Here is a 27381-nt window from a genome sequence, read left to right as displayed (position 1 = left end):
ATAGCAGGCTATCACTGCAGCACACGCGTAGCAGCCCTGAGGGTAGAGACTTGGCCAAATGTACTGCAGCTACTGATTGCTCTCTGCTTGGAATTGTCACAGTAGTATGGAACATTTCAGTTAGAGTTCGGGGAGCTGGCTACATCTTAATCCTGTTTCATTCCTTCATTTCATTCTGAGTTTTGCTGAATTTCACATTGAAAGCTCATAAAATTTGATTGTAGTAAACAGAATGAAGTGCACATGCTCAAAAGATTTTTTTTTTTTTTTTACTGTATGTTTTGTTTTTCCTAGGCAATGACATACCATGATATCAGACATCTAACTGGATCTGTAAGTTTAACTTAATCAGCAAATTTTCAAAAAACATATTACTGTTTAAAAGTGGTGTCAGTACTTTTTGATAGTCTTTTGAACAGCCCATACATGTACTGCATCCTGAATATGACTCTTAGTGATATGCTGTATAATCCATAAGGATTGACAAATCCCCATTCTTCCCATACCTTCTGGCAAGTCTTACCAAAGTTACTGCTGGCGTACAGTATGGTTATAAAACAAAATCATTCTGAACTGGTATAACGGATCTTTATGACGCAAGACCATAGGTAAATAAACTGGGAATTGATTTTTCTAAACTTATACTTGGGAACATTCCAGTGTGTCCAGTTTGTGCTCCCTTCTGCAACAATGCTGTGCTCTGATTGAAATGAGTATTGTGTGTGTGGGGGGGGGGGGGGTATTAAAAAAAAAAAAAAAACTGTATTGGCTTGAAAAATATATTACTATTTATATAACATTTTGATCTCAAGCTAAGCTTTCGATAATACCACTCTGCAGCTGGTTAGCAATAAGGAAATGTCACAATATGGTAAAACTGACCAGAGGAATGGCTGATATATAGAACTATGTTGCCAACCTAATTCTTGTTGTTTCAAAAGGGAGAGTCGGGGGAGAGAGGACCGAAGGGAGAAAAAGGAGCTGCTGTAAGTAGCAAAATACAGCTGAACTAATACTCTAGTTGGTAACGTAGTAAAAGGTAGCATACATTATTTATAAATGTTTAGTTGGCTGCAAGCAGACCTTTCACACATTTTTATCAGTGCTGTGTATCACAATTCCAAGATTAAGATTTTAATATCATATGGGCTTATTTCCAAAAATCAGTGCCTCTGTGATAATGGTTTAAAGACTGAGTCTGTGGAAGGTATCACAAGGGTTGTCTGTTCACAAAACAGCTGGTCTTGACCTTTTATATTTTTTGTTAAACTGAAACCATAAAGTTTAAATTCTTCTTTTTTTTTCCCCCTCCTCCTCCGGATATCCAGGGAGAAGGACTGAAGGTGAAACGCTTGCTTTTTCATTCTGATCTTTTCAAAACATGTTGTATTGTGTCTTTCTCTTCATCTGTGTTCTTCTTTTCACCACAGGGTGAAAAGGGGGAAACAGGCCCACCAGGCCCTATTGGGAGTTCAGGACCAGAGGTAGGGTATTGTTTAATACAGAAATTCAGAAAAGTGGTAAAGGACAGGCAGAGCCATTTTCTATGGACTTTCCTGCCTCATTTGCAGTAGTCAGCATTATTTCTATCAGAAGAGTAGGACTTATTACAGCCTTTTATACACCTACAAGTCCTCATTATTAATTCTTTGTTATCGATTTTTCAGGGTAAAGAAGGGCCACCTGGCCCTGTTGGACCCAGAGGTATCCCAGGGGAAGCGGTAAGAGTTTTTACTCTCACATGCATGTTGAGTTTGGCAAGACTGTTTTGCTACTTGTCGTGGATTCTTACTTTATGTTGCTATCACCGGTAGCCAAACTGGAGCCTGAATTGTTACAGCGATGTAATCAAACTGGAGATTAAATTGGTGGACACATTCAGATTTCAACTTTTTATACACAATAATGTAGGCATCAGCCAAATCTGTTCTCCACACCTGTTCAGAATGCGCGTCTGTTTTCCGAAAGAGGAGACAGCATGCACAAGTCATTCCAATATGACATTGTTATAAGGAGTAAAGGATGTTAAAAAAAGACAAAGATACGAATGCATTATTATTGTGTCAAACTTATTTTACAGGGATTACCAGGAGACCCAGGGGTACCAGGAAGCAACGGCATGAAGGGTGAAAAGGTAACAGTTCTGTTCATTATTTAGCAATAATTTAAGCTCTACATCACTTAAGAACATTCCACCCCATCTGCCAACAAAATATTGCGTCTATAAATCTATCATAACTTATCCTGGCTTATTGGAGCCATATTTGTAACTTTTGTTGTTCACCCAGTCCTTACCAGATTATATTTTATTTGTTTTCATTGGTACTGACTATGAAACAAAACAAATTAATCTGATAGTAATTATCTTTATATACCATTAACAAAGTGGTGTATGCAGCTGAATCCATTAGACTGCATGAAAAATGAATCCAGAGAGAACTTTACCATTCTGCATATTTATCAAAAACTAAGAATGTGCAACATTATTTCTGATTGGCCCTCTTGTATCACTGTTGCATTCCCCACTAATGGCTAAATCAAAGTACTATATTTATCAGTTCTGTTCTGTAGGAAATGTCAACCTTAGGTTGTAATCACCATAGTCCTAAATGCTGCTTCAGTCAGTAGTGATTTTGTAAATCTGCAATTTTTTTTAAAAAACTGTTTGGGTACTTCTGATTATAGGGAGACTCTGGTGGGGTGGCAGGGCCTCCAGGACTCCCTGGTCCCAAAGGAGAGCCTGGAATTTCAGGGCTGGGAATTCCTGGAAAATTGGTGGGTGACTGGATCCTAATTGCTTGCACGCAAAACATAATGCTATAATGTTTGAACATTTCTGTTCAGTGGTTCTGCTGTTAACACCATTGCATATTTGGAATGTCTTTATTTAAAATCGAGGATTCAAATCTGTTATGAGCTGCCTTATAAAAGTTTACCACAGTAATTTTTTTCTTCACTTTTCCCATGGTTATACTATGCATTTACCATAGTTTAACATGGTTTGCCATGTTTACTATACAGAACTTCTCAGGGCTTATAAAACTATTGTGCTTTCTCTATGCTTTATTACACTTTGTTTTGGTTTTACTGTGGTATATATTTAAAAGGGCTGCAAAAGGGTAATTTATTGACACAAACATACAGGAACTGTAAATTAACAGTATTAAAAGGCCATATGTCATAAAAGTTGTTATGATATAATGTTATGAACCTGTTTTGTGCATACAGCAATCCATATTGCAAACCTATGACATGATATATTCTGACCAGCCTGTGACAACCATTGGTTGTATGATGTGTTTATTAGTTTCAGGGTCAATATTTTAGGTTTCAGTTTTTAAATGGAATGTTACCACTGTGGAGGACACAAGTCGAGAAACAGTTCAACACAGAATATATTCTTATTGATATTTTGTGTAGAAGGAAAAACACATTAGCAAGGTGAGTGTAGGTGGAACAGGACTGATGGACAGTCGGCCAGCGGTGCTAAATGCTTGTTTTTGGACCTTTTGGGCATTGCATTGAAATTCAAAAACAGTGGAAAAGCAGCAGGATATCCAAGCCATCACGATGGATAGATATTTCTGTTCACCTACAACTGTGGAGTATACAGAACTAAAAAAAAAAAAAAAAACTTCTGGAGGGCAAGCACAGCAGGCTGGGAAACAACACACATGCATCTCACTGGGCACAACATGATTACTTTTATAAATGACTTAACTGAGAAATCATTCTACTTGTGCAGGATCCGTAGAAATTCCTATTAATTGTCTTAAGTAGAAATAGTGTGCCTAAACTTTTGAAAAATGCTGTATTTCTATTGACCTTGCTATGCATTAGAGGAGTCATGTGGCAGGCTGATTTGTCAAGACTGTTTGAAATGTCTAATGAATGTATTACAATTGAAATGATGTTGTTTGTTTAATGACTGATACATATATAACTGTAAAAAATACACCGTGTAATGCTTTTGCCAGTCATTACCTACATTCCCTTGACGTCTGTGTTTTTCAATTGGAACTCTTTGTATTCGTGCACCCTTAGAAAATGGAGTTCTATATTTGATCGGTTAATTTATGGGCATTAGTTGATTAATCCGTGCACATTTTTAATAAAGGTAACAATCTTACAGCGGCTGTCCTGCATAGTAATACTAAAAAATCAACAGAATCTAAAAATAAACAAATAAATAAAAATAAGCCAATGGGAGTTTTGTCTTTTTAAAGTCATTTTTATTATTATTTTTATTTTAGTAAATGTAACGTATTTTCACAGAACAGCTGTTGTTTCGGTTCTTTCACACACCTGAAAGCACAAGTCAGCTGAGCAGCGTTTCCAGCATCGCTTGTTTAATCTACCATTACAGCTTTGTACTTGGCTTCCTTCTTAAACTTCTGAATCTAGCAGAACCTGAGGCACCGAAGAGATTACGCCATTCTGAATCTGTCAAGTGGTTGCTTAACATGCTGTCGTAGTCAGAAATCAGATAAAGTAATTCCACATAATTATCTCTATTTCAAGAATTGGTGCCTTCATCAGTTCAAGTATTTCTGGTGTATACCTCCATTGTTTTCTAAGAAAATTCTTGAAAATTGATTTGTAACTAAATCAACTACAATGTCTCTGTTGTTTTATGACATTACAACTTAATTGTAAAAAACTATTTGAAATATTTGAAGTTCTCAATATAATTGTCAATAACTGTCTCCATAATAAGCAACAACGCGCACAATTTAGCTATGCTTACACCCTACTCAGACATATTTATGTCCGTGTCTGTTCACTAATGATTGGACAGCTGTAAAACCAGGGCAGAGCTTTGACTTTCCCACTGGTTAAACTCCCAATTATGTATCTCCTTTGCCAACTCTTGATTGGACACCTTTATAACAAGGGTCAGGTCTTTGACTCTCCCATTGGTTAAACCTGCTAAAGACCTTCAACTGTTTATGTCCCGCCTCCACTAACTTATGACTGGACTGCGGCGGAGAAAATGCAGATCTTCTATTGGTTGATTTTATTTTATATACAAAAATAGAACTGCATGGTTACATTAAATTTTTTTTTTAAAAATCTGAGATCAACTCGGTCTGATTCATCAATTAATCAAAACAGCCCTATATATATATATATATATATATATATATATATATATATATATATATATATATATATATATATATATATATATATATATTATCATCGTAAAAATAATGGTTATTTTTCTTTCTATAACGTTATCAAATAAGAGTTTTAAGAAAGACCAAAGTCATCTTATGGTTCTATAAAGACACCCCTTTTTTTTTAAATAGTGCCCTATTTTTAATGGAGTTATGTTTTGTGTGGAGTTGCAATCAGAAGTATAATTCCACAATAATGAAAGTGTTTGAACTGTGTAATACTTGACAGTAACCTGGTGCATAAAAGTGTAACACTATTATTAACATGTTGTGCAATGTACGTTGAAAAAAATGAAGTTACCATGGGGAATGGTTTGTCTTTTAATCCTTTAGAAAAGACCACAGCTTGGCTACTAGCAGCAAACATATATTACTGTATGATCCTATTGTAGTTTGATAGGATTATTATTATTATTATTATTATTATTATTATTATTATTATTATTATTATTATTAATAATAATAATAATAATAATAATAATAATAATAATATAATGCTATTGCTGAAGTATGGCAAAAAGATTATTTCAAAGTGCATGCTTTCCTCTTTTTAAAATCTTTCTTTATTTTTATGTAGGGAGAAGGAGCACAAGGACCTAGGGGATCTCGAGGACCTAAGGTATACTTTGACAAGACAGATGATGAATAGCGCAGCCATGGGGCGTGTGGGAACGACTCAGTGAACCTCAATAGCTGTGGAAAAATGATACTGCGTATGCATAAACCGAGCAAATGTTTGGTTTGATTAACACAGCATCCATGAGGAAACTAAAAAAAAGGTCCATATACTCTCTGTTTATTGTTTGCATTTATATTTTCTGAAAGTGTTTTTTTTTCACCCAGTTAAAAGTAAATTGGGCCATGTTATCCCCTTCTTGTTTTGAGAATATGACAGCACAACCAGACTACTGTAGCTGCCAGCCACTTAACTATGTATCGCAACCACTCTCTGCTGTGGATAGAGAGTTTTGGGGTTTGGCCCCTTCTTTAGGCATAAAATACAATTTTGTAGGGTTGTGCTATTTTGTAGAGGCTATGCTAAGTAAACACCTACAGCAAGGTCTGTACTCAGGGTCCTTTGATCAGAAAGGTCTAGAAGGGAAGAACATGTCATTGGCTACCCAAAACACTCTACTCTTGTCTTGTTACAACAGTAAAGCAATTACATGCCAATAGGGGTTGATAAGAAAACTGTCACTTGAAAGAGTCAACTTACTTCGCTCCCTGCAGAGTCGCTGACGTCAACTACCTGCCAGCAGCCCTTAGTATAAAGATGGGGCTTTATTCACACAGAATAAATCAGACACTTTCAAAACACCAAGATGGGTAAATATCAAATAATGTGTTTATTTCAATGTGTGTGTATTGGACAGGGTGAGAGAGGTGTTCCTGGTGTCCCAGGAGATCCTGGAGAGAGAGGACTCCCTGGAATAGGGCATCAAGGACCTCCAGTGAGTATGCATTGCACTTCTACCATTGCTGGACTAAGAAATGTCCAAAATAGAAATCAATTTTACATATAGTACAAGGAAAACAAAATAAAGTGAAAATAAATCTAATTTGCTTTTTTATTAACACACACACACACACACACACACACACACACACACACACATATATATATATATATATATATATATATATATATATATATATATATATATATATATATATATTTTTTTTTTTTTTTTTTTTTATTTCAGGGTCCTGTCGGTCCAGCTGGGGAACCAGGTATTCAGGTAATAACATTGGCTTTGCCTTACTTCTAACTTGTATTTTTATTCACCATTATAAATGGAGAGTCCTATTGACCAGCTGTAGAAGATTAAGATTGCCCGAAGATTAACAAATTGCACAAAGACATCTAAAACGTTGTTTTCCAGGGGTCTCGAGGACCACCAGGCTTGCCAGGGCCGGCAGGAGTGCCTGGAGTTGATGTAAGTAGGATTTATTGTAGTCTTGTTGTACAGATTTACTGTGGCATATCATGTTAAAACATTGAAATGTGCAGTGAAACACAACACAAGCGTGATAAAGTACATAGAAGGCTGGTAAAAAACTAAATACAGTCAAAGATGGGAGAAAAGTATTTATGATGGTTTACTGATGTTCAGAAAACTGACATTATCAGCTAGTCATCATGAATCCAGATCAGACCAGATACTGCAAGAAATTATATTTGCAACTAACAGTACTGTTCAATTTGTGTTTCATGCAAATAACCCATTTCAGCAATGATTGCATTTTTCAGTCTGCTAGAGGGAGGTGCCATTTCCCCCGTCTTCAATACATTTGAGATGTTGTTTCCTTCTAATAAGCAATTCATTTCTGATCTAGGGAACACCAGGGAGGGATGGAAAAGCAGGTCCCCCAGGTCCACCGGGAGAGCCAGTAAGTGCCTGTCTAATACCCTTGCTAGTAATCTTTGAGGCAATACAGGGACATTGTAATGCAATGGAGTGTCAGTGGTAGTACTAGAAAAACTACAGTGCTATAAGCCATTGATTCAATACAACCTCTGTGAAATATGTGTTCCTAGTAATGCTACTGGTTACACTGGCATTATAGTGATATCCCAATGGTATTCAGCAAACAAGGGAATTAAGTTTTGGATATATAGGGCCAAAATTACAAAGTTTTTGCTCCAGTGCAAAGTTTGTACCATTTTGCTTTCAGAAGCATTGGCAGTAAACTTACAGTACCAACATGCTTATGCCTCATGAAGCTCACAGTGCTCTTGTTTAACATGTGGTCATTTCAATATACAATGCAAGAACTGATTTACTTTTGCATGTTGCAGACTGCACTGCCAATGGTTCGAGACACGGGTGCTCTTTTAAAGGTACGTTTCCCTATTTATTTATTTACTTTTGTAGATTAGTTCTTCCAGAAAGGGTTTTTATTTTTAATCTAGTTTGAAAACCATCAGTAACACTGAAATAAACTCATTTTAAGTTTTAACAAAATGGTCTTCACCCCTTCACCTGAGTACGGGTAACCGTGTAGTAAACCTTATAGACATATACTGCAAAACAGTCAATGTGTAGTAAAGTGCACTAAAATATATTAACAGCCCAGTAAAGACTTGTTAAAGAACACTCAAGCATGGCAAACTCTAGATACCAGAGATGTATAGTAAACTAATGTGAAATCCATAGAAAATACTTAGTAAGAATAGAAAAAGCATTGCGTGTTGCAAAATGTGCCATGGCAATATAATGTGTGGGTGGTCGTCTATGAATTTTTATGCATCTTTTAAGTTTCTCCCATGTCTCTTCCTAATTGATGGTATTTAAACCCACACTATGAAAGATTTAGATCCTTACAAGGCAGTTCCGGCATTGAAATAGAGGTGGTGTAATAACGTGGGTGAAGCTATTCTTCACAGTGGTAGATCAGAGTGTTAATAGAGGGTTTTAATTTGCACTTTCGCAGGGAAAAATGTTTTTTTTTTTTTTTTATCCTTATTTTGAAAAATCGCCATGGGGAGTAAGATCTTATTGAGTCGTAGAAGACTACTACCCAGCATTCCTTGCAAGGGGGGATTTATGAACTACAGAACCAATGTAATATTTTTAGCAGCCTGATGAATAGAGCTGTGGCTAAAGAACTGAACAAATGTATTCACTGCTGTGTGATATTTGGAGGCTCTTTTAAAAAGTTTTTTAATCATACTTTGTATCATATTTCAAAGTGTAGAATTTCATGTCGGAGGCTCCTGTCTGTATGTACAGCTCAACACTGCCATCTAGAGTCTCATCCAATCCTACAGCATCAAAGAGGGTGCATGGCAGAATATATGACAGAAAAATAGCTTCTTCAGCTTAACTTGTAGTCTGCTTGTCTAGAACTAGAAGTTATTTGTACATGTAGTGTGACTTTGACTGCTGCATACTGTGAATAACGATGAGTTGTCACAACAGGATTGCGTTTGTGGTTAATACACATAAGACAGATCCAGACATTGAAACTGTTACCTTAAAAAAAAGTTTGAAATGGGTACCTATATTAATAGATTGTGTGACATCTTCAAGTGACAGCCATATCATTTTTTATATTCCCTAAGAGAAGAAAGCAAGCATGTAATGGGCTTTGAGTTTAACAAAGACAATGTAGCTGACAAGTGATAGCTTTTTTTCAGTTTAGTTTTTTAGTTTTTCAGCTTATCTTTTTAAAGTAACACTATGCATCTTTGTGAAAAGCACAACTCCATGATCACTCATGTGTGATTTGATCTCAAATAAAAGTATGTTCAATTAATGGGAAGGATGTCGTATAATAAAAGGGGGGATCTAATTGCATTGTACTGCTTCTGGAGTGTGCAGCCTGGCATGCTAAATCAAAGCAATTTATTATTAAGAAACTTGAAATGGATTAGAAATCCATGTGAAAGGCGGAAAGAGATAAAAGAAAAGAAAAAGACACTTGCTGCCTTACAATGCTCCTAATAGACCGTTTTCTCTACCTTGTAATGGAATTCAAATCCCTTGCCGAGGAGGACATGGTAAATGACTTCTTGAGCAACTTTGGAGATTATAAAGCATCTGTTTCTGTGGCCTCTTAAATTTGCTCATGCTTTTATAGTTTTGCAACCTATTCATGTTACCTTAATTTTGAACCATTTGTTTAAATTAGCATCTTTTAAGCTAAATGACTGATGCTTTTTCATGCTCACTTAATTTGTCATGTACTCACCCAGTATTTTACTAAACAACTACCAGTCTGGTTTTACACCCTGTAAATCAGTGTCAAACATCAGTGTTGATTGTATCTGTTTTCTGAAATTATTTCCTAGGTCTTTGATAGAGCTAGGATTTACTATATACAATTAAATGAACACCTACACCATATCAAATATATCATTACTTATTTTAAAGACCTTTTTAGTTCTAGGAATGACACATTTATAATTTACAAATAAGTAGCATTACTTGTTACAACATGTTTTAAAGGCCATTGATTCCCAGGTACAGTATTACAAGATAGTGAGGTAAATGTCTCTCTTTGACATTAAGGCTTTACAGGAATTGGTTAATCGCACATAGTAGTAATGAACATGTTTAATTTTGATTGCTTCAAACAGAATGCATGCCATGTGTGCCAGTTGAGAGCATCGGGGTTGCCTGGACAGAAAGGAGACAAAGGGATGCCTGGAATGCCGGGTGCTGAAGGACTGGAAGGTGAGAAGGTAAGTACTTCAGCGCCAGCATTGCTGTTTATACCACAGACTCACATTTCCATTGCCACTCATGGTAGCAGTATTCTCTGTTTACTTTTGGTGATCTAAACATCTGCAGATCTAAGTACTGCAGTCCTGCAAATTAAAAAAAAAAGTACTGTTTATAGTGAACTGTTCAGATGATTAACATTTTCTCACAATAGCTTTTCACCTGTAGAAGAGAGTCAAATAAATCCCTCATTCTCTGTTTCTTTTCAAAGGGTGATCCAGGACTGAGAGGGCCTCCAGGGAATCCTGGCAGAGAGGGCCCCAAGGTAGGATATATACAGTTCAGCTTTCTAAACAAGTGTGTACATGTATAGAAAATAAAGAAAGACTAAGTACATGCAGGGCTGTACCAAAGAAGCATCCTTTCTCTGCCTCATCCTTGTATTTGTTGATAATCTGTATTTATGATTTGTCTAAAATGTGTAAATACCTTTATTTGCATCTGTCCAAGTTGTTATTCTTTAGTCATTTTGAACAATGTGTTTCTGCATGTGTTCCCCCTCCCAGGGTGTTAAAGGGGAACGCGGATTTCCGGGTCCTACTGGAGAAAAGGGAGATGAGGTATGTAAAAAAAAAAATCAGTCTGCCCTTTATATAGAAATATATATATATATATATATATATATATATATATCTATATATATATATATATATATGTAGATCATATGTATTTTTTCCATTGTAAAATCTGTATAACACAATGCTATTGTATGTATCAATTAGGTGGTAGATATGAAATACAGAATGTATTAAGGAATCCATATTGTCACTAGTTGCTAATCTCTCGCCTAGGTATAAATCCATACATAATCTGCATAGGTATGTATCAACATAGAGTTGTGATAATAATACTTATTATTATTATATTTATTATTATTATTATTATTATTATTATTATTATTATTATTATTATTATTATTAATTCTCCTGAATGTGTCTTGATTGAGTGTTTGAAGTTCTGTATGCACTTAAAATACCTCCATTGAATGGGAATAAATGACATCTCACATTGCAGGGCACTCCAGGTGTGCCAGGGTTCCCAGGCCCCGCAGGTCGCACTGGAGCTCCTGTAAGTGTTAACCGCAATGTCATTGAAAGTACATCTGTTTTAAATCACACGCCCAGAGATGAAATATGTGGCCATTGTTTTTTTTTTTTTTTTTCCAGGGCCTTATGGGAAGACCTGGACCCCATGGCCAACAAGGGACTAAGGGTGAAAGAGTACGACCTTTATTTAGCACACTGTATTTCACAACAAATTGTCTTGTTGGTTAAATAACAAACAGAAAGAAGACATTCTGCTTCACCAGACATTGTTATCCCCTCGTCTTTTTAGGGAAGTGAAGGAGCACCCGGCAGACCAGGACTTCCTGGACCTCCTGTGAGTTTTTCATATTTTCTTTTCTCAGTGTTGAAGTCATGACTAATTGCTACCTGTATGGGTTCTAGGATTTACCTAAAATAGAAGATAACCCGATATTGTTACAGACCTAGTTGGGAATAACTTTCAATAGATTCCCCACCATGCGTTGCTTTTGATCTGGTGGATATCATGTCTGTGATCAAAGAAGCCTGAGTAAATATGGCTGTGGGTTTTGTATGTGACTGCTGGTACTGAAGTGGTGACATCATGTATGTAGAGTGCTGCGATACTTTTAAGTGGCTGATGCTTTGAATTCTGATGCTTGTATTTTTCAGGGCCATCCATATCTTGAGGGAAACGGCATGAGCAGCCTCTACAAATTGCAGGTAGAGTGTTCTTTCCAGAGAAATGTTTCTTTTTCTTTATCATTGGTGGATTTTTGTTTTTCTAAAACAAACTGTGTTTCATTTTCCAGGGAGGTGGAGGTGCTGTTGGCTATCCTCCCCAGGTCCTCCAGTAAGTAAAACTAAGTAAAACTTAAATTGGGGGAGGGGAGGGGGGGGGGGGGGAGGGGGGGGGGGGGTTGGGTTGTAGCTTTTAGATGAACTAGTATACAAATGTTTTTTGGTCATGTTAATATTTTACCAGTGTCCTTTTTTTGTTTACTTACAGGGTCCAAAAGGCAATGAAGGATCAGCGGTAGGTTTTATTATATAAAGAATATTTTAGAGTATAGTCCATGGGGTGCTGCTTATTTGCCCTAAATTCCTATGGTGTAATAACATAGATACAATATAGATCAATCATACTGTACAGCAGTTCTTACAGCTATCAGCATAATTACTGTATGTAATGCCTACAAGCATGGCAGGAAGTCTAATAGAAAGGAGATACAAAACACCCTTTTGCTCTGTTATTAATACATTTCTTGTATATATAAGTCAAATCTAGTTTTAGATTTTCAAATATTTTTTCAATAGAGTAGTTGCATTGGATCAAAGTCAATTTAAAGTGTGACCCTGCTATATAATGTTTAGTAGCCACTGCTGTGCAGTATATGTGGCACAGTGTTATGCCTAATACAATACAGTGCTTCAGTACACTAAAAAGCATCATCTAATTTGCTTGTTGTAAATGTGAGATTGTTTTTGCTGTAGGGAGAACCAGGTTCAATGGGATTGCCAGGACTGGAAGGATTACCAGGAGCAAAGGTAGGGAGAAGAAGAGGATTTATATTATTATAGGAAATAACATATATATATACAGTATATATATATATATATATATATAATGTGCCCTGATGGCTTCAATGTTTCATTTAAAGGGAGATCCAGGGGTTCCAGGTACACCAGGTGAACCAGCCTCACCGGTACGTGCCAGTCTATTCCAGCTTGCTTTTTGCAGAACCATTTACTATGTTATAAATACAAGGAAGCCAGGTGGTTTATGTGTTAAAGAATCCCTTCTCCTTACACTTCTCTCCTCTGTCCAATAGGGGAAACCTGGATCTCCAGGTACACCAGGACCCCCAGGGGAACCTGTAAGTCTCTTTCTTCAAAGTCCATGTTCCACATTCTGTGCTCATGATCACTGTCACAAAATACTAATAACAGGGCGCCATTTGATCTGACAGGGTGAGAGAGGACCTGTGGGGGAAATTGGCTTTCCTGGACCTGAAGGACCTGAAGGACCACCAGTAAGTTCTGAACATCATCTATCGATCTATCTATCTATCTATCTATCTATCTATCTATCTATCTATCTATCTATATATATATATATATATATATATATATATATATATATATATATATATATATATATATATATATATATATATATATACGTGTGTGTGTGTTTTACAAATTAGATCTGTTTTAATACATAATGCAATAAGTGTTACATTTACACTGGCATCTATAGTTCCTCAACGAGTACGTCTCTCAGAACCAGCACTTAAGCTCCCAAGTTGTTTTAATGAATACCAATGTAAATAGCCCACCCAAACCACACATGAAGTGAACCACTGTAAATCTACAGGAAGTGTAGGCTACTTGTTACAATAATACATTATCTGTATTGTATCGTAATCTTTTATTAATGTACGTCCTTGTCTGTCCGTCACCTGCACAGCTAGAATGTGAAATACAGTATAATCAATAAGCAAGTAAATCCACAACAGAAATATAAAGCTAAGGAATAATCTAGGCAGTATATTGCTTTGGTGGTTTGTTAAATGTTAAAGATGGACACACTGTCAGGGTTTTACCAGAGCTTACCTGAATTAGGGTTTGGACTTAACCAAGCTTATCGGAATTGAATGTCGACTTCAGACCATACTTGGATCAAGTAAAAGGACAAGTGATTATAACAGAGCTTTACCTGCACCCATGATTTTAAATACAACCATAACCTCAAGCACTTCAATGCATAAAACTAAGAACATCTAGAAAGGTCTAGTGAATATGTTTCTTATTGTTGCATCTCGTATCCTGAAAAACATTACAGTATATCTTTAATACATAACCACTGTAGCATTGAAAACATGTATGTAGTTGAAAGCAATTGTATGGTTAAAATCCACCTTTTCCCTTGTATCATATTCAGTTATATTCTATCATCTCCTAGTAATGCATTTCTTTATTTTTGTTTTGTTAGGGAAGACCGGGGAAGGATGGGATACCTGGATATGAGGCATGCATATATTTTATTTACATTATTACTTACAGACTTCAAACACACATGTTTATTTTCCAAAAGGTATTCAAGCATGTTTTATATATTGCACTGTATCCTTTTGCTTTTACTGTGTTTTAAGTGGGGTACCTTGTAAAAGAGATATTGCATTACAAGAACTCCCCTTGTATAAGTAAATAAATGTCAGAACTGCTCTTGTGATGCAGCACCATGTTACCTGCTGCAGCACCATTTGAAAATATTCTAAATCTGTCTTACTTGGTAAAAGCAGAACATACAGCCTCAGGGACCTGTTTCAAAAATACCAAACCCATGCTGAAACGACTTTGAGAAAAAGAAAGAAAGAACAGGAAAAGGGTTTAAAGCTGAAACACTATAACAGGCGTTAGAGAATATAATTATTAAAAAATCTGTTTTGACCAAGATGTACATTTCTTTAAGGAAGATGTCCTGGAGCAAGCACAAACAGGGCAGCAGCCACAACATCCATGCACTGATTACATTAACCTTGCACAATCGCATCATTTAAATACAGCAGAGGAATTAAAATACAGGCTTCCAGCAAAATTGAAAACATTTTAATAATTCCTTTTTAAGTGGATTTCTGAAATGTTGGGGGGAAGTGTCTGACCAAAGCTGGCAACCGGTTTTAGTTATGAGTGATGTGCTCCAGGGTCAGTTTTAATTCTAGATGCCCAGCAACAAGCTGCTTATCTGAGCTGATGGCTTCTGTGATTGATGTTGGCATGGTTACCACATATTCAAGAGTTTTGAATGAAAATGTGTACTTGTGTTTCCCTTTTACAGGGAGCAACTGGTAGAACCGGAGACAGAGGAGCCAAAGGAGAGCGTGTAAGTTATATTGTTTTATCAACTAAACTAGTTCTGCCAGGGGTTTGAGTGTCTTGGTTGATTGGCTTTGGGTCATCAATTCAAATTCAGCCAAGATTTGTAGTGATCAAATGTCATTTTCATATGGTCTCATTCCTTGTAGACATAAAACAAAACACCAAAAAAAAATTGTATTACATAATATTAAATATTAATGTTGTGCAGCACAATTGCAATAAGCCGGGGATCTTGGACACAGATCTGGGACAGTGTCACATGCATACCCTCACTTTGTGATGTCCCCTTGGTTTGTTTCTGTATGTAATTGCTGGAAATGTTTATTGCTGGTGAACTATCGATTACCTATACTGTACCTTAAAAATACACTGTGATGCAAATCGCAAGTCATCAGTTTGCCCCTTTTCTTCACAGGGGGATCCAGGCATACCTGGAGAAAGAGGTCTTCAGGGGGTACGAGGACGAGTGGGAGACAAAGGGGATGTGGGACCCATAGGACCCAAAGGCCCGCCAGGAGACACAGGGAATCCAGGGCCCTTGGGCTCACCTGGTCCTCCAGGCCCGATGGTAAGATAGCTTGATAATTGTTCCGATTTTTTTTTATGGGGCAATCACATTCTAAGCCACCTGTTGTTATTTCATATGGGATTGCCTTATGATTTTCAAACCACTTTCAACGCTGTCAGTAATTTGAGCTCTGGTAATTTAACTGGTATTAATTAGCACCTGGTGCATTTCCTATATTGGTTTGTTCTAATAGCAATACTCTGCATAACTATTGAAAGTTACAATAGCACACTGAGCCAGGTTGTGGTACTATTTTTCTAACATTATTATTATTATTATTATTATTATTATTATTATTATTATTATTATATTATTATTATTATTATTATTATTAGTAGTAGTATTATTATTATTATTATGTTGAAAATTTTCTGGGCTAATATGTATGCTTAAATCATCGAGACTGGAGACCCACACGAAACAGTAGAGGGACATAAACAACCATAAACTTGCTCAATGCCTAGATTTTGATAGCATTATATTTAAAAAGATATTTGAGAAAAGAGTGTGATTTTGTTCATAACCCAAGTTTGTTATTTAAAAACAGTGATATCTAACCATAACTGTCTTTTATCACATTAGGCTGATGCTGCTTCATTTGAGGAATTAAAAAGATTTATTCGAGAAGAGGTTTTAAGGGTATTTGAAGGTAAGTTGGAGTTTTTTTTTTTGTTTGTTTATTTACATTTATGTTTTACTTTTTGATTATTTGTTTTATTTTTATTTAATCTGCCTAAGTGAGCAAACAAAGTGCCTAATAAAACATGGTTCATCATCAGCCTTCATTCTTCTACATGTGCACAGGAATCCAGAAATCATTGTTTAGATACAGGCCAGCCTTGATGTTACGTCTTGACATTCCATTGCAGAGAAGATGTCTGGCTTTGCCCCACACATGAAGTTCCCTGCTGCAATACTAGCTGCTCATGGAAGACCGGGCCCTCCAGGCAATGATGGGTTACCTGGGCAACCAGGGGAGCCTGGGTCACCAGGACCTCAAGGTAAGAGCTTGAGCTGCTGACTCTCAACTTTTGCTCCTTGGTAGATCATGCGAGATAGTTTTGATTAATAAGCACTTTTAAAGAGTAATCAGTGCCTGGATTCTATGAGAATTATAGCACTCAATAACAATCGATACAGAGTACTGCTTAATGCATGCCCCTACACATAACTGATGTTTAGAATTAACTCAATCAATAATGTCCAGACGATCATATTCTATATGTGCTAACCATGTAATGTGTATATCTGGCACGAGAACAGAGACAAAATTGTTTTTGTACCTTACAGAGAAGGGATAATCAGTTAAAATCTTGAAGACATTCAAAGGTAGTTCATGCTAAAAAAGCCAAACGGTAAGGCAATAAAAAAAATTGTACAATAGCGAAATGAGAAAGGAATGATACAAAAGTATAGTGCAATCAAGAAGGGTGAAAAAAAGGCCAATAAAAACTGCCAACGAGAGTAATGAAATTAGATTACACTTTCTTTGTAAGGATTCACAGCTATTGTATTTTGCTAGCTGAATATCTTGGTTTGATCTGAGACCTGAGCAGCATGTGGAATGAAGACCAGGAAAGAATTGTCAACTGAGACTGATTCATGTGAATATAAGATAAAAGAGAAATGATCTGCGAGTAAGAGAATCTAATAGCAATGTGGACAGGCTTGTGAAAGAAACCCACCCTGCCAATCTGAATGTGCAATATGCTCAGAATAAGCTAAGGCAAATGTTGTTTTGGGGCATTGCCAAGGAGATAATTAATTTAAGCTCTGTCTGTCTCCTCTGTTCCTAGTTAATATCCCTCAATCAGTGACAAATTGCTGTTTGAATTTCTATACCTGATTGGATTTGAAAGGGGTGTGCAGATATGTTTTAAAAGGCTATTTTACCTTGAAGTTTAGTATTATTAGGAAAAAATCTGTGTTGTATTTAATTACCAGTATATCAGTATAAGGTCTGAAACACCTGTGCTTTGTCTTAATTTCTAAGTACTGTCTATATTGTAGCAGCGTGATTATTACAAATCAATGCTATGATGATCTTGTGTCTTTTTTTTAATCTATAGATTGTATAGGTATTGTTACTGTTACTGTGGTTCTGGAACCTCTGGCAGTGCTGTTGAGTGTGCGTCAAAGTAAAAGTTTATGAGAATATTTTGGTTTTTTGTTAAATGCCCTACCGATTTCACACATACAGTATTATTGTATTTTCCTGCTGGCTATAGGCAGTGCATCTATTTATATGAAATTCCTTTGCTGGCCTAGGTTAAATCACATAACTCCAAGCTACCTGTGTAATATGTATTATAGTGCAAAACTACAGTATAAAATGGCTAAAATGCCAGAGATATAAACTACGGAACAGAACATACCAACACAAAGTGATCTGAGCCATTTGGTCTCAATGTAAAATCATTACGAATGGAACTTTGTGTACCAAGATTATTCTGGTTTGAATATTTTCATTGTAAATCAATGCTGGAATGCTTTTCAGTGGAAACATACATAACACATTCTAGATCCCTATCCCCCTGTTGCTAGAAAAACACTATGGGTATATTTATAGAGAGCCACTCAAGTTTCTGAAAACTGAATTGTGGAAGTCTAGCACCTACACACAGACAATTTAAAAAGTGTTAGGTCTCACCCGTATCACTTCTGATTGGCTAGATGATCTACTATCATTACAAAGAAACCTGGAAATGGCTGCTACGAGTGCCTCTGGCAAGGCACAGACTAATCTTTTAAACTTTTAAAGGTATTATTTAGGTTTTTTGTAAATGAGCAAACAAGTGATACTGCTTTCTTAATATACAAACCTCACATTTAAATGCAGTAATCTAGTAAAGTGAAAAAAAATAAAAAATTAAATTAAATTAAATAACACTATAGTTGCTAAGGTATTATCAGATTAGAAACTTTGGTCAAGCGTGTACTGGAATGCTTAATAAAATGTGATGCTTACTGATTATCTGTACAGTGCAGCAGTGTTCCAGTTAGCCATCATCGGGCAAGATGGTAGATTTTAATTGCAGTAAAATGTTGTACACTGTTAAAAATGAAAAAGTATATAATAGAAATAAGCCTCTTTTTTTTGCAGAATTTTATGGAGCCTACAGTAAATATTGTGTGCATTTTGGTAGAAAAACAGTAAAAGAATGCAGAGAAACTTATGCACCAGTCCTTTAAAAATCTGGGGTTCAGCAGTTACAAAACTGAAAGAACATCATGAAAAATCTGAATTCCACAGAGCAGCAGTAATAGTTGGCAATGATGTACATCAGGAGTTGAATTAGCTTATAGAGAGAGAGAGGGGGAAAAACAGGCAAAAGCTATTTTTATATTTGAATAACTCCAAATATTGCTTGTTATAGTTGTACTCTTAGTATGTTACTTAAATTTACTAGCAAATGCGTTCCAAGCTGCACTGAAATGAACATTTCCTTAAAGTATGTTATAAATTTGTTGAGGTGAGGTGGGGTCACAGGGAACCCTTTGTGTATCTTGAAGAATTTAGCGAACCTGATTAACTACAAGGCTTGATATGCCCCTGTTAATCAGTAATTGATTGATTGTGTTCTCTAAACAAAACCAAGGGGGCAGGTCGATTTTTAAGAAGGAGAAGTAGATTTTTCTAGTGTTTTGTCCCTTGGACAAGAAATTTTTTTTTTTTTTTCAAAAATTGCACACCTCTGAGTGGTAAACCTCTGTGTCTCATCTGCAACAAATCGCTAACACATTGTAGTCTGTAGGCAAACAACCTCAAACGTCATTATGATACAAATCACAACACATATTCATCTGAATATCCTCCCAGATCAGACAAGGAGAAACGAGCTAGCCTCTTTAAAAGGACACCTCATCAGTCAGTAGATGCTCCTTTTGGCGTTCAGTAAAGAAGGTGATGCAACGACAAGCGAGTTTTGTATGGCGTGGAGAGGGCTCTTGGTTTTCAAGTTTTATTTTTGGTTGCGTGATTCCCCTTTTAAAGTTATTTTTAAAATAAAAATAGCGAGTTCAGTTAAATTGCTTTTCCCGGATTTAAAATTTTAATGACCTTTTGCAAAAATGTTATAACCTGTTTTGTAAATAATATTTTCCTCTTAATTATGATTGAATTTAATTTCACTCACTGTTTATGTAATTCAGTATGTGTTCATTCTATAGTGTGATGCAAAACTTTTGGCCATAGCTGATCAGAGTGGGAAAGCAAAATACACTGACAAAAAAGGGTTATCAGTATCGTACATTTTTGAGTAGTAGAAAAACCTACAACTCAATATAAATTCACGGACAACTTTGTTTTTTGTGTAGGCTACCGCGGCCAGAAAGGAGAAAGAGGTCAACCTGGCATAGGACTTCTAGGAAAACCAGGTCCTGCTGGGCCTCCAGGTAAGCAGAAAGTGATGATTGATTCCAGCAATTACTGCCACACACTGTTCCCAGTGTCTTGTGGCAATGTGAAACTAATGTGAACAGTGGACATTGAATAATATCTCTGTATATGACCTGATATTCAAAACTGGTTACAATACACACGTAAAATGCAGAGAGAGAGAGAGAGGGAGAGAGAGAAAAGAGAGACAGAGAGAGAGAGAGAGAGACCCCACCTCGCTCACATCACACACCCAGTCTCCAATGCACCAGTGGTCTTTAAAACTGTACAAATCCTGCCCTGCACCATTTGATAACAACAAAATTCAATCGTAAAGGCTGCAGCCGAGGGCAGTCTGAAAACAAGTGGAAACCTGTCTTCACAGAGGGGCAGAATGGGCACTGATCACTGACCCTCTGCTCCACATGAGTCAAGTACCACTTTGTAGCTATAATTCCATGCAGCAGTCTCCACTGCAGGTCTCCGGAGCGCTTGGGCAGGGGTAGTTTATATAAAACTCTCTAGACAGGGGATTCATCGTCAGGATCACAGAGGTAAGCTCTCCACTTAGTGTCCCCCAGGACCTTCTGCTGATTATAGTGATGCTTTTTAATGCACATTTCATACAGCTGCTTTTTCTCTGCCATATGGAAAGCCACTTCTTCCACTTTCTTCAACAGCAGTATTTTGCCAGGTGATTTCCTCCTCTTCTGGCACTGAGGGGGAAACCAGCACTGTGGGGAACAGGAGCTCCTGCTCTGGAACCAAGCACCCTGACAAAAAACTAGTCAGGAACTGGGACAAAGCTCAAATAAAAGAGGCCTGTCTCTCTGGATCTTTTCTACAGATCACACTGATTTGAACTTAAGTGCTGTGGCTAACTCCTTGCTGGCTTTCCATTTAAACAGAATGAAATCAATCAGCTGGCCAAGCTTAGTAAAACCTGCTTTAAAAAACACTGAAGACATATGTGCAGGATTAAAACTGTCACATTTAAAAGTGGGGTTAAAAACAGGGGCAGTGGAAACATTTACATAGTGGAATACAGCTTGTTTTGTGTTTAATAAAGTTAAATACAAAATAAAAATAATTCCTATTTACAGAATTCTGTACTTTTCTACTGCCCTTTGTAGGTACTCATAATGAACAGGACTAAAACAGCTGAGTGATGAAATCAATTACCTGCCTAAAAATCTCTCTCATCAATTAGAGGGAGACTAGAAATAGGATCAATAGGGAGGATGCCTTGAAATGAAAAAAAGAGAATGATTAATAGCCATGATATATCTATTCTAAAAAAGAATAATAATAATACCTCATAATGCTACTAATGAGCATTGAATCTTTAGAGCAACTAATCCATAAAGACAAGCAATTTAGCTTGTCAGTGTAGAAAATCTGCCGAGATTAAAGACCTTGAAATGTTTTTTTTTTTTTTGCTTAATGAATGGTGGTTAATTAACGATCTTGCTTGATTGATTACTTCATCATACTGTAGTGGCAGAAAACAAAACAAGGTAGAAAAAGATTACTATGAGGTTTCTTTTTCTTTTCTACTTTATCTCTTTTGTTATCCTCAGTCTGTATTGCCTTTTCAAAGGACATGTTATATATAATGCTGTGTTTTCTTTTCACGTTATCACGGTCTTCACAATGTCCATGAAATGTACCCATTGTCATGTAATATGTAGTTCCCTATGAAAATTCCCATTTTTGAATGGATAGTGTAAATATACATATTTTTACACTTAGAAATAAATACAGCAAACTTTTTCCTTATTGCTGTGTCGTGTAGAAGAAAGGGAGATTTCCTGTGTCTGTTGTTACATTTATGTTTTTATTTTGTTTGATAATTCACTGATGGTGAAAATAAAATCCCTTTTAAAAGGGGGACATAAAAAACTAAATAGTCTACAATTTAGCATTTACTGTGTTTGTAGGGAAATATTTCAATATTTAGGAATATTCGTTGTATAACTAGAGAAAAAAATACATTTTGAATGTGACAATGCAATTTTTTTCTGTTTTAATAATTATTTTGTTTATTCGTGAAATATCTTGAAATACCTGTTTTTAAACACTAAAATGCAGCCCTAATTATACAGCTTGTAAAACTCAATCATATATCAAGAGGTCATTTCATTTAAAAAGGGAGCAAGCTTAAAATACACAAAATTAGAACATGTTTGTAAACCCTAGGAGTAGGAAGTACACTGTTCCATCAATTGTTATATACCAGCTCAGCATTTGCCACCTCTTATTATTGGCGTAGGGGTACTTTTTGATTCTGTGCACTCTGTTTACAGGTTGATTTAATCTAGGGTGATTCTCCTTTTTGTAAAAAAAAAATAAAACAAACAGATGTGGCTTATTTTAAAACTATCTGTTTCCTCCTAGGCCTGCCTGGGACCGGTCATTCAGGCCCAACTGGTTCCCCTGGACCTGCAGGCCCACCAGGGCCCCAAGGACTGAATGGAAGATGTAACCCAGATGACTGTTACTATCCTGTATCCAACCCGCGACGGAACGGATAGGAAATGCACACAAGTCTCGTATTTATTTTTTGTAAAACAGCAGTGCTTTAAGGATTAGTATAAAGTACATTATTGCTGTCTGCATACACTCGTAAGAGAATAATTTCTGAACATTTTACAGTTTAAATTGTTTATTCAGTTTCTTTAGAAATCTGTATCTCTTTTTGTTTTTTCTAGAACCCTCCCAGACTGCATTCCATGCATGCGTGTGTATGTAAAGTTCCATACACGGAAATATTTGATTGTACTTTTTTTATTGTTATCTTCCATTTGCAATGTGAACAGGTGTGCCAATCTGCCCCATGTTCTTTTTTGCCCCATTTTTTTTTTCTTCCCCAAATTAGAGGGGGGGACAGCCTGAATAAGCCATGAAGCATAAACACATGCTTCTTCGTACTTAGGCTTTCATGTGATTTTGAAAAGGGTGATTCCTGGTAAACAGGCCCCCCAAAATAAGCTGCTTTTTGTTACTGCTGGAAGAATGAAGTTGCTGGAGTTTTTTTTTTGTTTGTTTTTTGTTTTCATTTAAGAAATCATGGCAAACTCCAATTGTAAATAGTTTGATAAGTGTTTATCAATATCAGTGTAGCTGGTTTCTATCCACACCTGTGGTTGTTTATTTTACATACTCTGTTTCATTTATAACTTGTTATTCTGAATCATGTTTGTGATAGACACTATGGTATCTGTGTTGTAGTTATCCATTTTCTTTTCTCGCTATGAGCACAATGGACACAGCCTCTATCCGTTGTGCTGGGGAGATACCACTCTTAATACATTGCACAGGTAATTCACATTTTTATAGTTTACAGTACATGTTGGACATTTGTATAAGAACTGTATATACTGCTGTCTTGAATGGTGTTATGTGTATATTTTGGGCTTTATCGGAGTAAGATATTTCAACATTGAGAGCTTACAATTTCTGCTTTCAGATTATTTTTTCACAATTATTGATTTACTTGAATTTTTTCTTGGGACAGGTATTTTAAAATGATTTTTTTTTTTTTTTTTTTTTTTTTTTTTTTTCCTAAATAACTCAGAAAGGTGCATATTGTGCATGTTCTGTTTGCATTGGAAGTAATACTCAGCGCTGTCAAACCTTTATTTTCCAAACTCGTACATTTCTTTTATGACCACACCTCAGTGTCAGCTGTTCATGTCTTAAGGGTAGAAGATTTCTACAGGATGTAAACCCTTATTTTCTTTTTTATTGATTTTACATACTATTGCAAAAACAAGACAAAGGAGGATTATTCTGTGAAACAGTCTATTATAGCAATCAATTATTTAATCAAACAAAACAAGTTTCTGATGGTTTGTAAGTCTAGAAGTTTACCACTGTATTTCTGCAGTTTTGTCATGCTTTTTCCATGGTTATGCTTGCATTTACCATTGTTTACCCTGGTTTACCATAATATGCTTTAGAAGACCTTGATATTCTTCACAATGCTTAGCTATGCTTTACCAAACTTTACCTATGTTGTATTACACCACGATGTGCTTTTACTATGGAAAGTGTTTATAACGGGTGCTGCAAGAGAGTTTGATGTGCTGACACATGACACTTCAGAAATAGGCCTACCACTCCAGACTCCAACTGTACTTGCAAGAATCTGATATACTCATGTTGACATCTACTTTACTGAAGGCTTCAGTTATGGACATTGTTAATGAAACAGTCTGTAAAACAGTCTGCAGTGTAACTAAGTAGAAAGATGATAAAATAGAGTAGGAAGCCACTAGGATTACAATCTGTTTTCTTAATTGAAGCTCTAATTAGAGGAGGTATTTGATTTTGATTAGTAGCATTTCAGGGTTCTATTTTTCTTGGCATCCACTAGCTCCCAGGTGTGCCATAAATTACATTACAATGTAAATATTTTCTGTCTAGCTTTAGAGAAGGCTTGCTGGTAGAAAAATGTAAAGGGTTATTTTTACTGTCTATTATTCAGTAACATTTTATTAATTCTGTGGAACCCAGGAACATTTACAGTGATGTTTCTATAAAGTTTAATTCATACATGTTAATTATTACAGTATAAGGTGCCTGCGGTTTTTACTTTTCCTATAGTTAGTTTTGACACTTTAGAAAGTTTATGCTGATACTTTCATAAAGCTCTATGCTTTTTTAAGGTTTCATTTTAATTAGCTTATTTTTTAGCTAGGGTATGTTTATTGAAAGATCATTTATGATGTATAAATATATACAGTGCCGAGAAAGTTTGTGAACCAATTAGGATTTTCACATATTTCACCTATTTCAAACCTAAGATGTTATTAGATCTTAATCTAAGATCTAATAATAGATAAAGATAACCTGATTAAACAAATGACACAAAAACATGATACTTTTTCAACATTTATTTATCCACAAATTATTCAACATTCAATATCCATGTGTGAAAAAGTATGTGAACCTTTAGACTCAGTAATTGGTGGCACCCCCATGAACAGCAATGACTTCAATGATTGGTCAATCTCTCACATTGGTTTTGAGGAATTCTGGCCCATTCCTCCTTACAGAACTGCTTCAACTTGGTGATATTTGAGGGCTTCCTTACATGGACAGCTCGCTTCAGGTCCTGCCACAACATTTTGATGGGGTTTAGGTCCGGACTTTGACTAGGCCATTCTGAAACGCAGAATTTCTTCTTCTGCAGCCATTCTTTTGTAGATCTGCTTTTATGTTTAGGATCATTGTCTTGCTGCATGACCCACTTTCCGTTCAGCTTCAGCTCACAGATGGATGGCCTGACATTCTCCTCTAGAATCTTCTGATACAAAATGCAGAATTCATGGTTGTGTCAATGATGGCAAGCTATCCAAGTCCTGTGGCAGTAAAGCCATCACGCTCCCACCACCATGCTTGATGGTTGGGATGAGGTTCTTCTGTTGTAATACAGTGTTTGGTTTTCATCCAGCATAACATTAAGGCCAAAAAGTTCTACCTTTGACTCGTCTGTCCAGAGAACATTGTTCCAGAATTCTTGTGGATCATCTATGTGCTCTTTGGCGAATTTCAGACGGGCAGCAATGTTCTTTTTATAGAGCAGTGGTTTCCTCCTGGCTATCCTTCCATGGTCACAAACTCTTTCTCTGCACTGTATTGTTACACATCCTCACTGGTAACTGGCATAGTTTACAAAATGTTTTCATTTATTCAGTTAAGAAATGTCATTTGGATCAACTGAAATAACACATTGAATAGTGTACTTTTAAACAAAGCAGTTTTCAAAATCATCAAAACGCTTTGGGGGTTTTAAGTTACAGGTTCATTCATAAAAAGAACCAAATTCTGTTTGTTAAGTTACTAATTATAATATTGATGAGTCCGTTTTAAGACGTACCATATCCAAGTACTTATTAGTACTTCAAAGCTCTCTAGCATTTTTTTAAATAAAGACTTTTTGAAAACATTGTATATGCTTTACCAGACAAAATGTACTTTTTTGCGGCAAAGGTGTGTTAAGGCCGCCACACACCAGTCGTGATGTGATTTTTCATTGGATGATAAGATACTTTCGCAGTGATATGACCATACACCCCAAAAGCAACACAGAGGCGATGCGACAGGTTGAAAACTGCCAGATCTGTACAACTATTAAAAATTGCTATTGTCAAAACTATGATCAAGATTGGCACATATTTAATATATTTTATATATTCAAATCTGTATCTTTATAATTATGATGACCTTTGTCATAAAGCTCTGGGCATTTTTTCAACTGCAAGTATTTTTCCCTGCATCATTCTGGATACTACTTCACCCTGCTTGACCATGTGCATTGAAGCTGTTCTTTGATTGGTTAATTCCCTAGTTCAACCCTATTTATTTGGCGTCACTCCAGTGTCGCCCTGGTGTCGCTCTCACGTCGCCTGAAGATTATAGGTTCTATTCCTTTTGTTGCATTGCATCTGATGGGTAGCTGCCTTATTTCCTGAAGTTTTATAATGAGTTCATTTTGAATGCAGTTCAATTTGTGTCTGTCAAATTCAACTGCGTGATCATCTGATAATGTGATGGCATTGTTGTTTTTGCATGGAATAGAGAGATCATTAGGAGTTCTAATCAAAACGTGAGTTTAATGTTTGTTTCATTCCTTGGATAGTGTGGATAACATGAAGGGGTTGAGGCACTATAGTGATAACCAGCACAAATGTTTTCACAAAGTCATATATCTGCTTGATTAAAGGGATTGACGCTTTAATTAACCTTAATGAATCCAAAATTTTAATTTAGCTGAAAATGAGTTTTTTCACATGTTTGTTTGTACTTTCATTGACATAGTACATACTACTTTCTTAGTTGCTGTAGAAGAAACAAGGATAAAGGCTTCATTTTCGGGCAATAAAATGCAAACTCATAGTCATTAATATAAAAAAAATAAATGAGGGACATTCATTTTTGTGTGGGATATTTTTTGTCATATTCATAACCTCTAGTGTAGTTTTGCAGTTGGCCCAAGATTGATGCAAGTGCCCCCTCCCCTCACGATTTTGACAAATGAAACGGGGGGGGGGGGGGGGGGGGGGGGGGGGGGGGGGGGGTGGCTTGTCTACAATGTTTTTAGTTGAGGTTATGC

At 36.2% G+C, this 27381-nt stretch overlaps 1 protein-coding gene across 1 annotated transcript in view; it reads left to right on the top strand.

Moving 5' to 3' along the window:
• LOC121316638 (collagen alpha-1(XIX) chain-like) overlaps positions 1 to 23808 on the top strand; it is a 91784-nt gene extending 67976 nt beyond the window's left edge. Inside the window, exons 23-55 of the mRNA XM_041251678.1 lie at positions 295 to 333; positions 942 to 986; positions 1329 to 1343; positions 1431 to 1484; positions 1668 to 1721; positions 2081 to 2134; positions 2686 to 2775; positions 5758 to 5799; positions 6554 to 6631; positions 6884 to 6919; positions 7064 to 7117; positions 7518 to 7571; positions 7981 to 8022; positions 10264 to 10368; positions 10620 to 10673; positions 10915 to 10968; positions 11423 to 11476; positions 11575 to 11628; positions 11744 to 11788; positions 12106 to 12163; positions 12246 to 12286; positions 12443 to 12469; positions 12928 to 12981; positions 13095 to 13139; positions 13266 to 13310; positions 13404 to 13466; positions 14429 to 14464; positions 15275 to 15319; positions 15731 to 15883; positions 16466 to 16532; positions 16753 to 16884; positions 20201 to 20278; positions 22659 to 23808. Of these exons, the coding sequence (XP_041107612.1) occupies positions 295 to 333; positions 942 to 986; positions 1329 to 1343; positions 1431 to 1484; positions 1668 to 1721; positions 2081 to 2134; positions 2686 to 2775; positions 5758 to 5799; positions 6554 to 6631; positions 6884 to 6919; positions 7064 to 7117; positions 7518 to 7571; positions 7981 to 8022; positions 10264 to 10368; positions 10620 to 10673; positions 10915 to 10968; positions 11423 to 11476; positions 11575 to 11628; positions 11744 to 11788; positions 12106 to 12163; positions 12246 to 12286; positions 12443 to 12469; positions 12928 to 12981; positions 13095 to 13139; positions 13266 to 13310; positions 13404 to 13466; positions 14429 to 14464; positions 15275 to 15319; positions 15731 to 15883; positions 16466 to 16532; positions 16753 to 16884; positions 20201 to 20278; positions 22659 to 22795 (2004 nt within the window). The 3' untranslated portion in view covers positions 22796 to 23808. The remainder of the gene's footprint in view (positions 1 to 294; positions 334 to 941; positions 987 to 1328; positions 1344 to 1430; positions 1485 to 1667; positions 1722 to 2080; positions 2135 to 2685; positions 2776 to 5757; positions 5800 to 6553; positions 6632 to 6883; positions 6920 to 7063; positions 7118 to 7517; positions 7572 to 7980; positions 8023 to 10263; positions 10369 to 10619; positions 10674 to 10914; positions 10969 to 11422; positions 11477 to 11574; positions 11629 to 11743; positions 11789 to 12105; positions 12164 to 12245; positions 12287 to 12442; positions 12470 to 12927; positions 12982 to 13094; positions 13140 to 13265; positions 13311 to 13403; positions 13467 to 14428; positions 14465 to 15274; positions 15320 to 15730; positions 15884 to 16465; positions 16533 to 16752; positions 16885 to 20200; positions 20279 to 22658) is intronic.
• Positions 23809 to 27381: the final 3573 nt, after the last annotated feature.

Source organism: Polyodon spathula, chromosome 6 (assembly GCF_017654505.1).
Source record: "Polyodon spathula isolate WHYD16114869_AA chromosome 6, ASM1765450v1, whole genome shotgun sequence".
In the NCBI taxonomy this organism is placed as follows: Eukaryota; Metazoa; Chordata; class Actinopteri; order Acipenseriformes; family Polyodontidae; genus Polyodon; species Polyodon spathula.
Note: the sequence above shows the minus strand (reverse complement) of the source record. Positions and strands in the feature narration are given on the sequence as shown.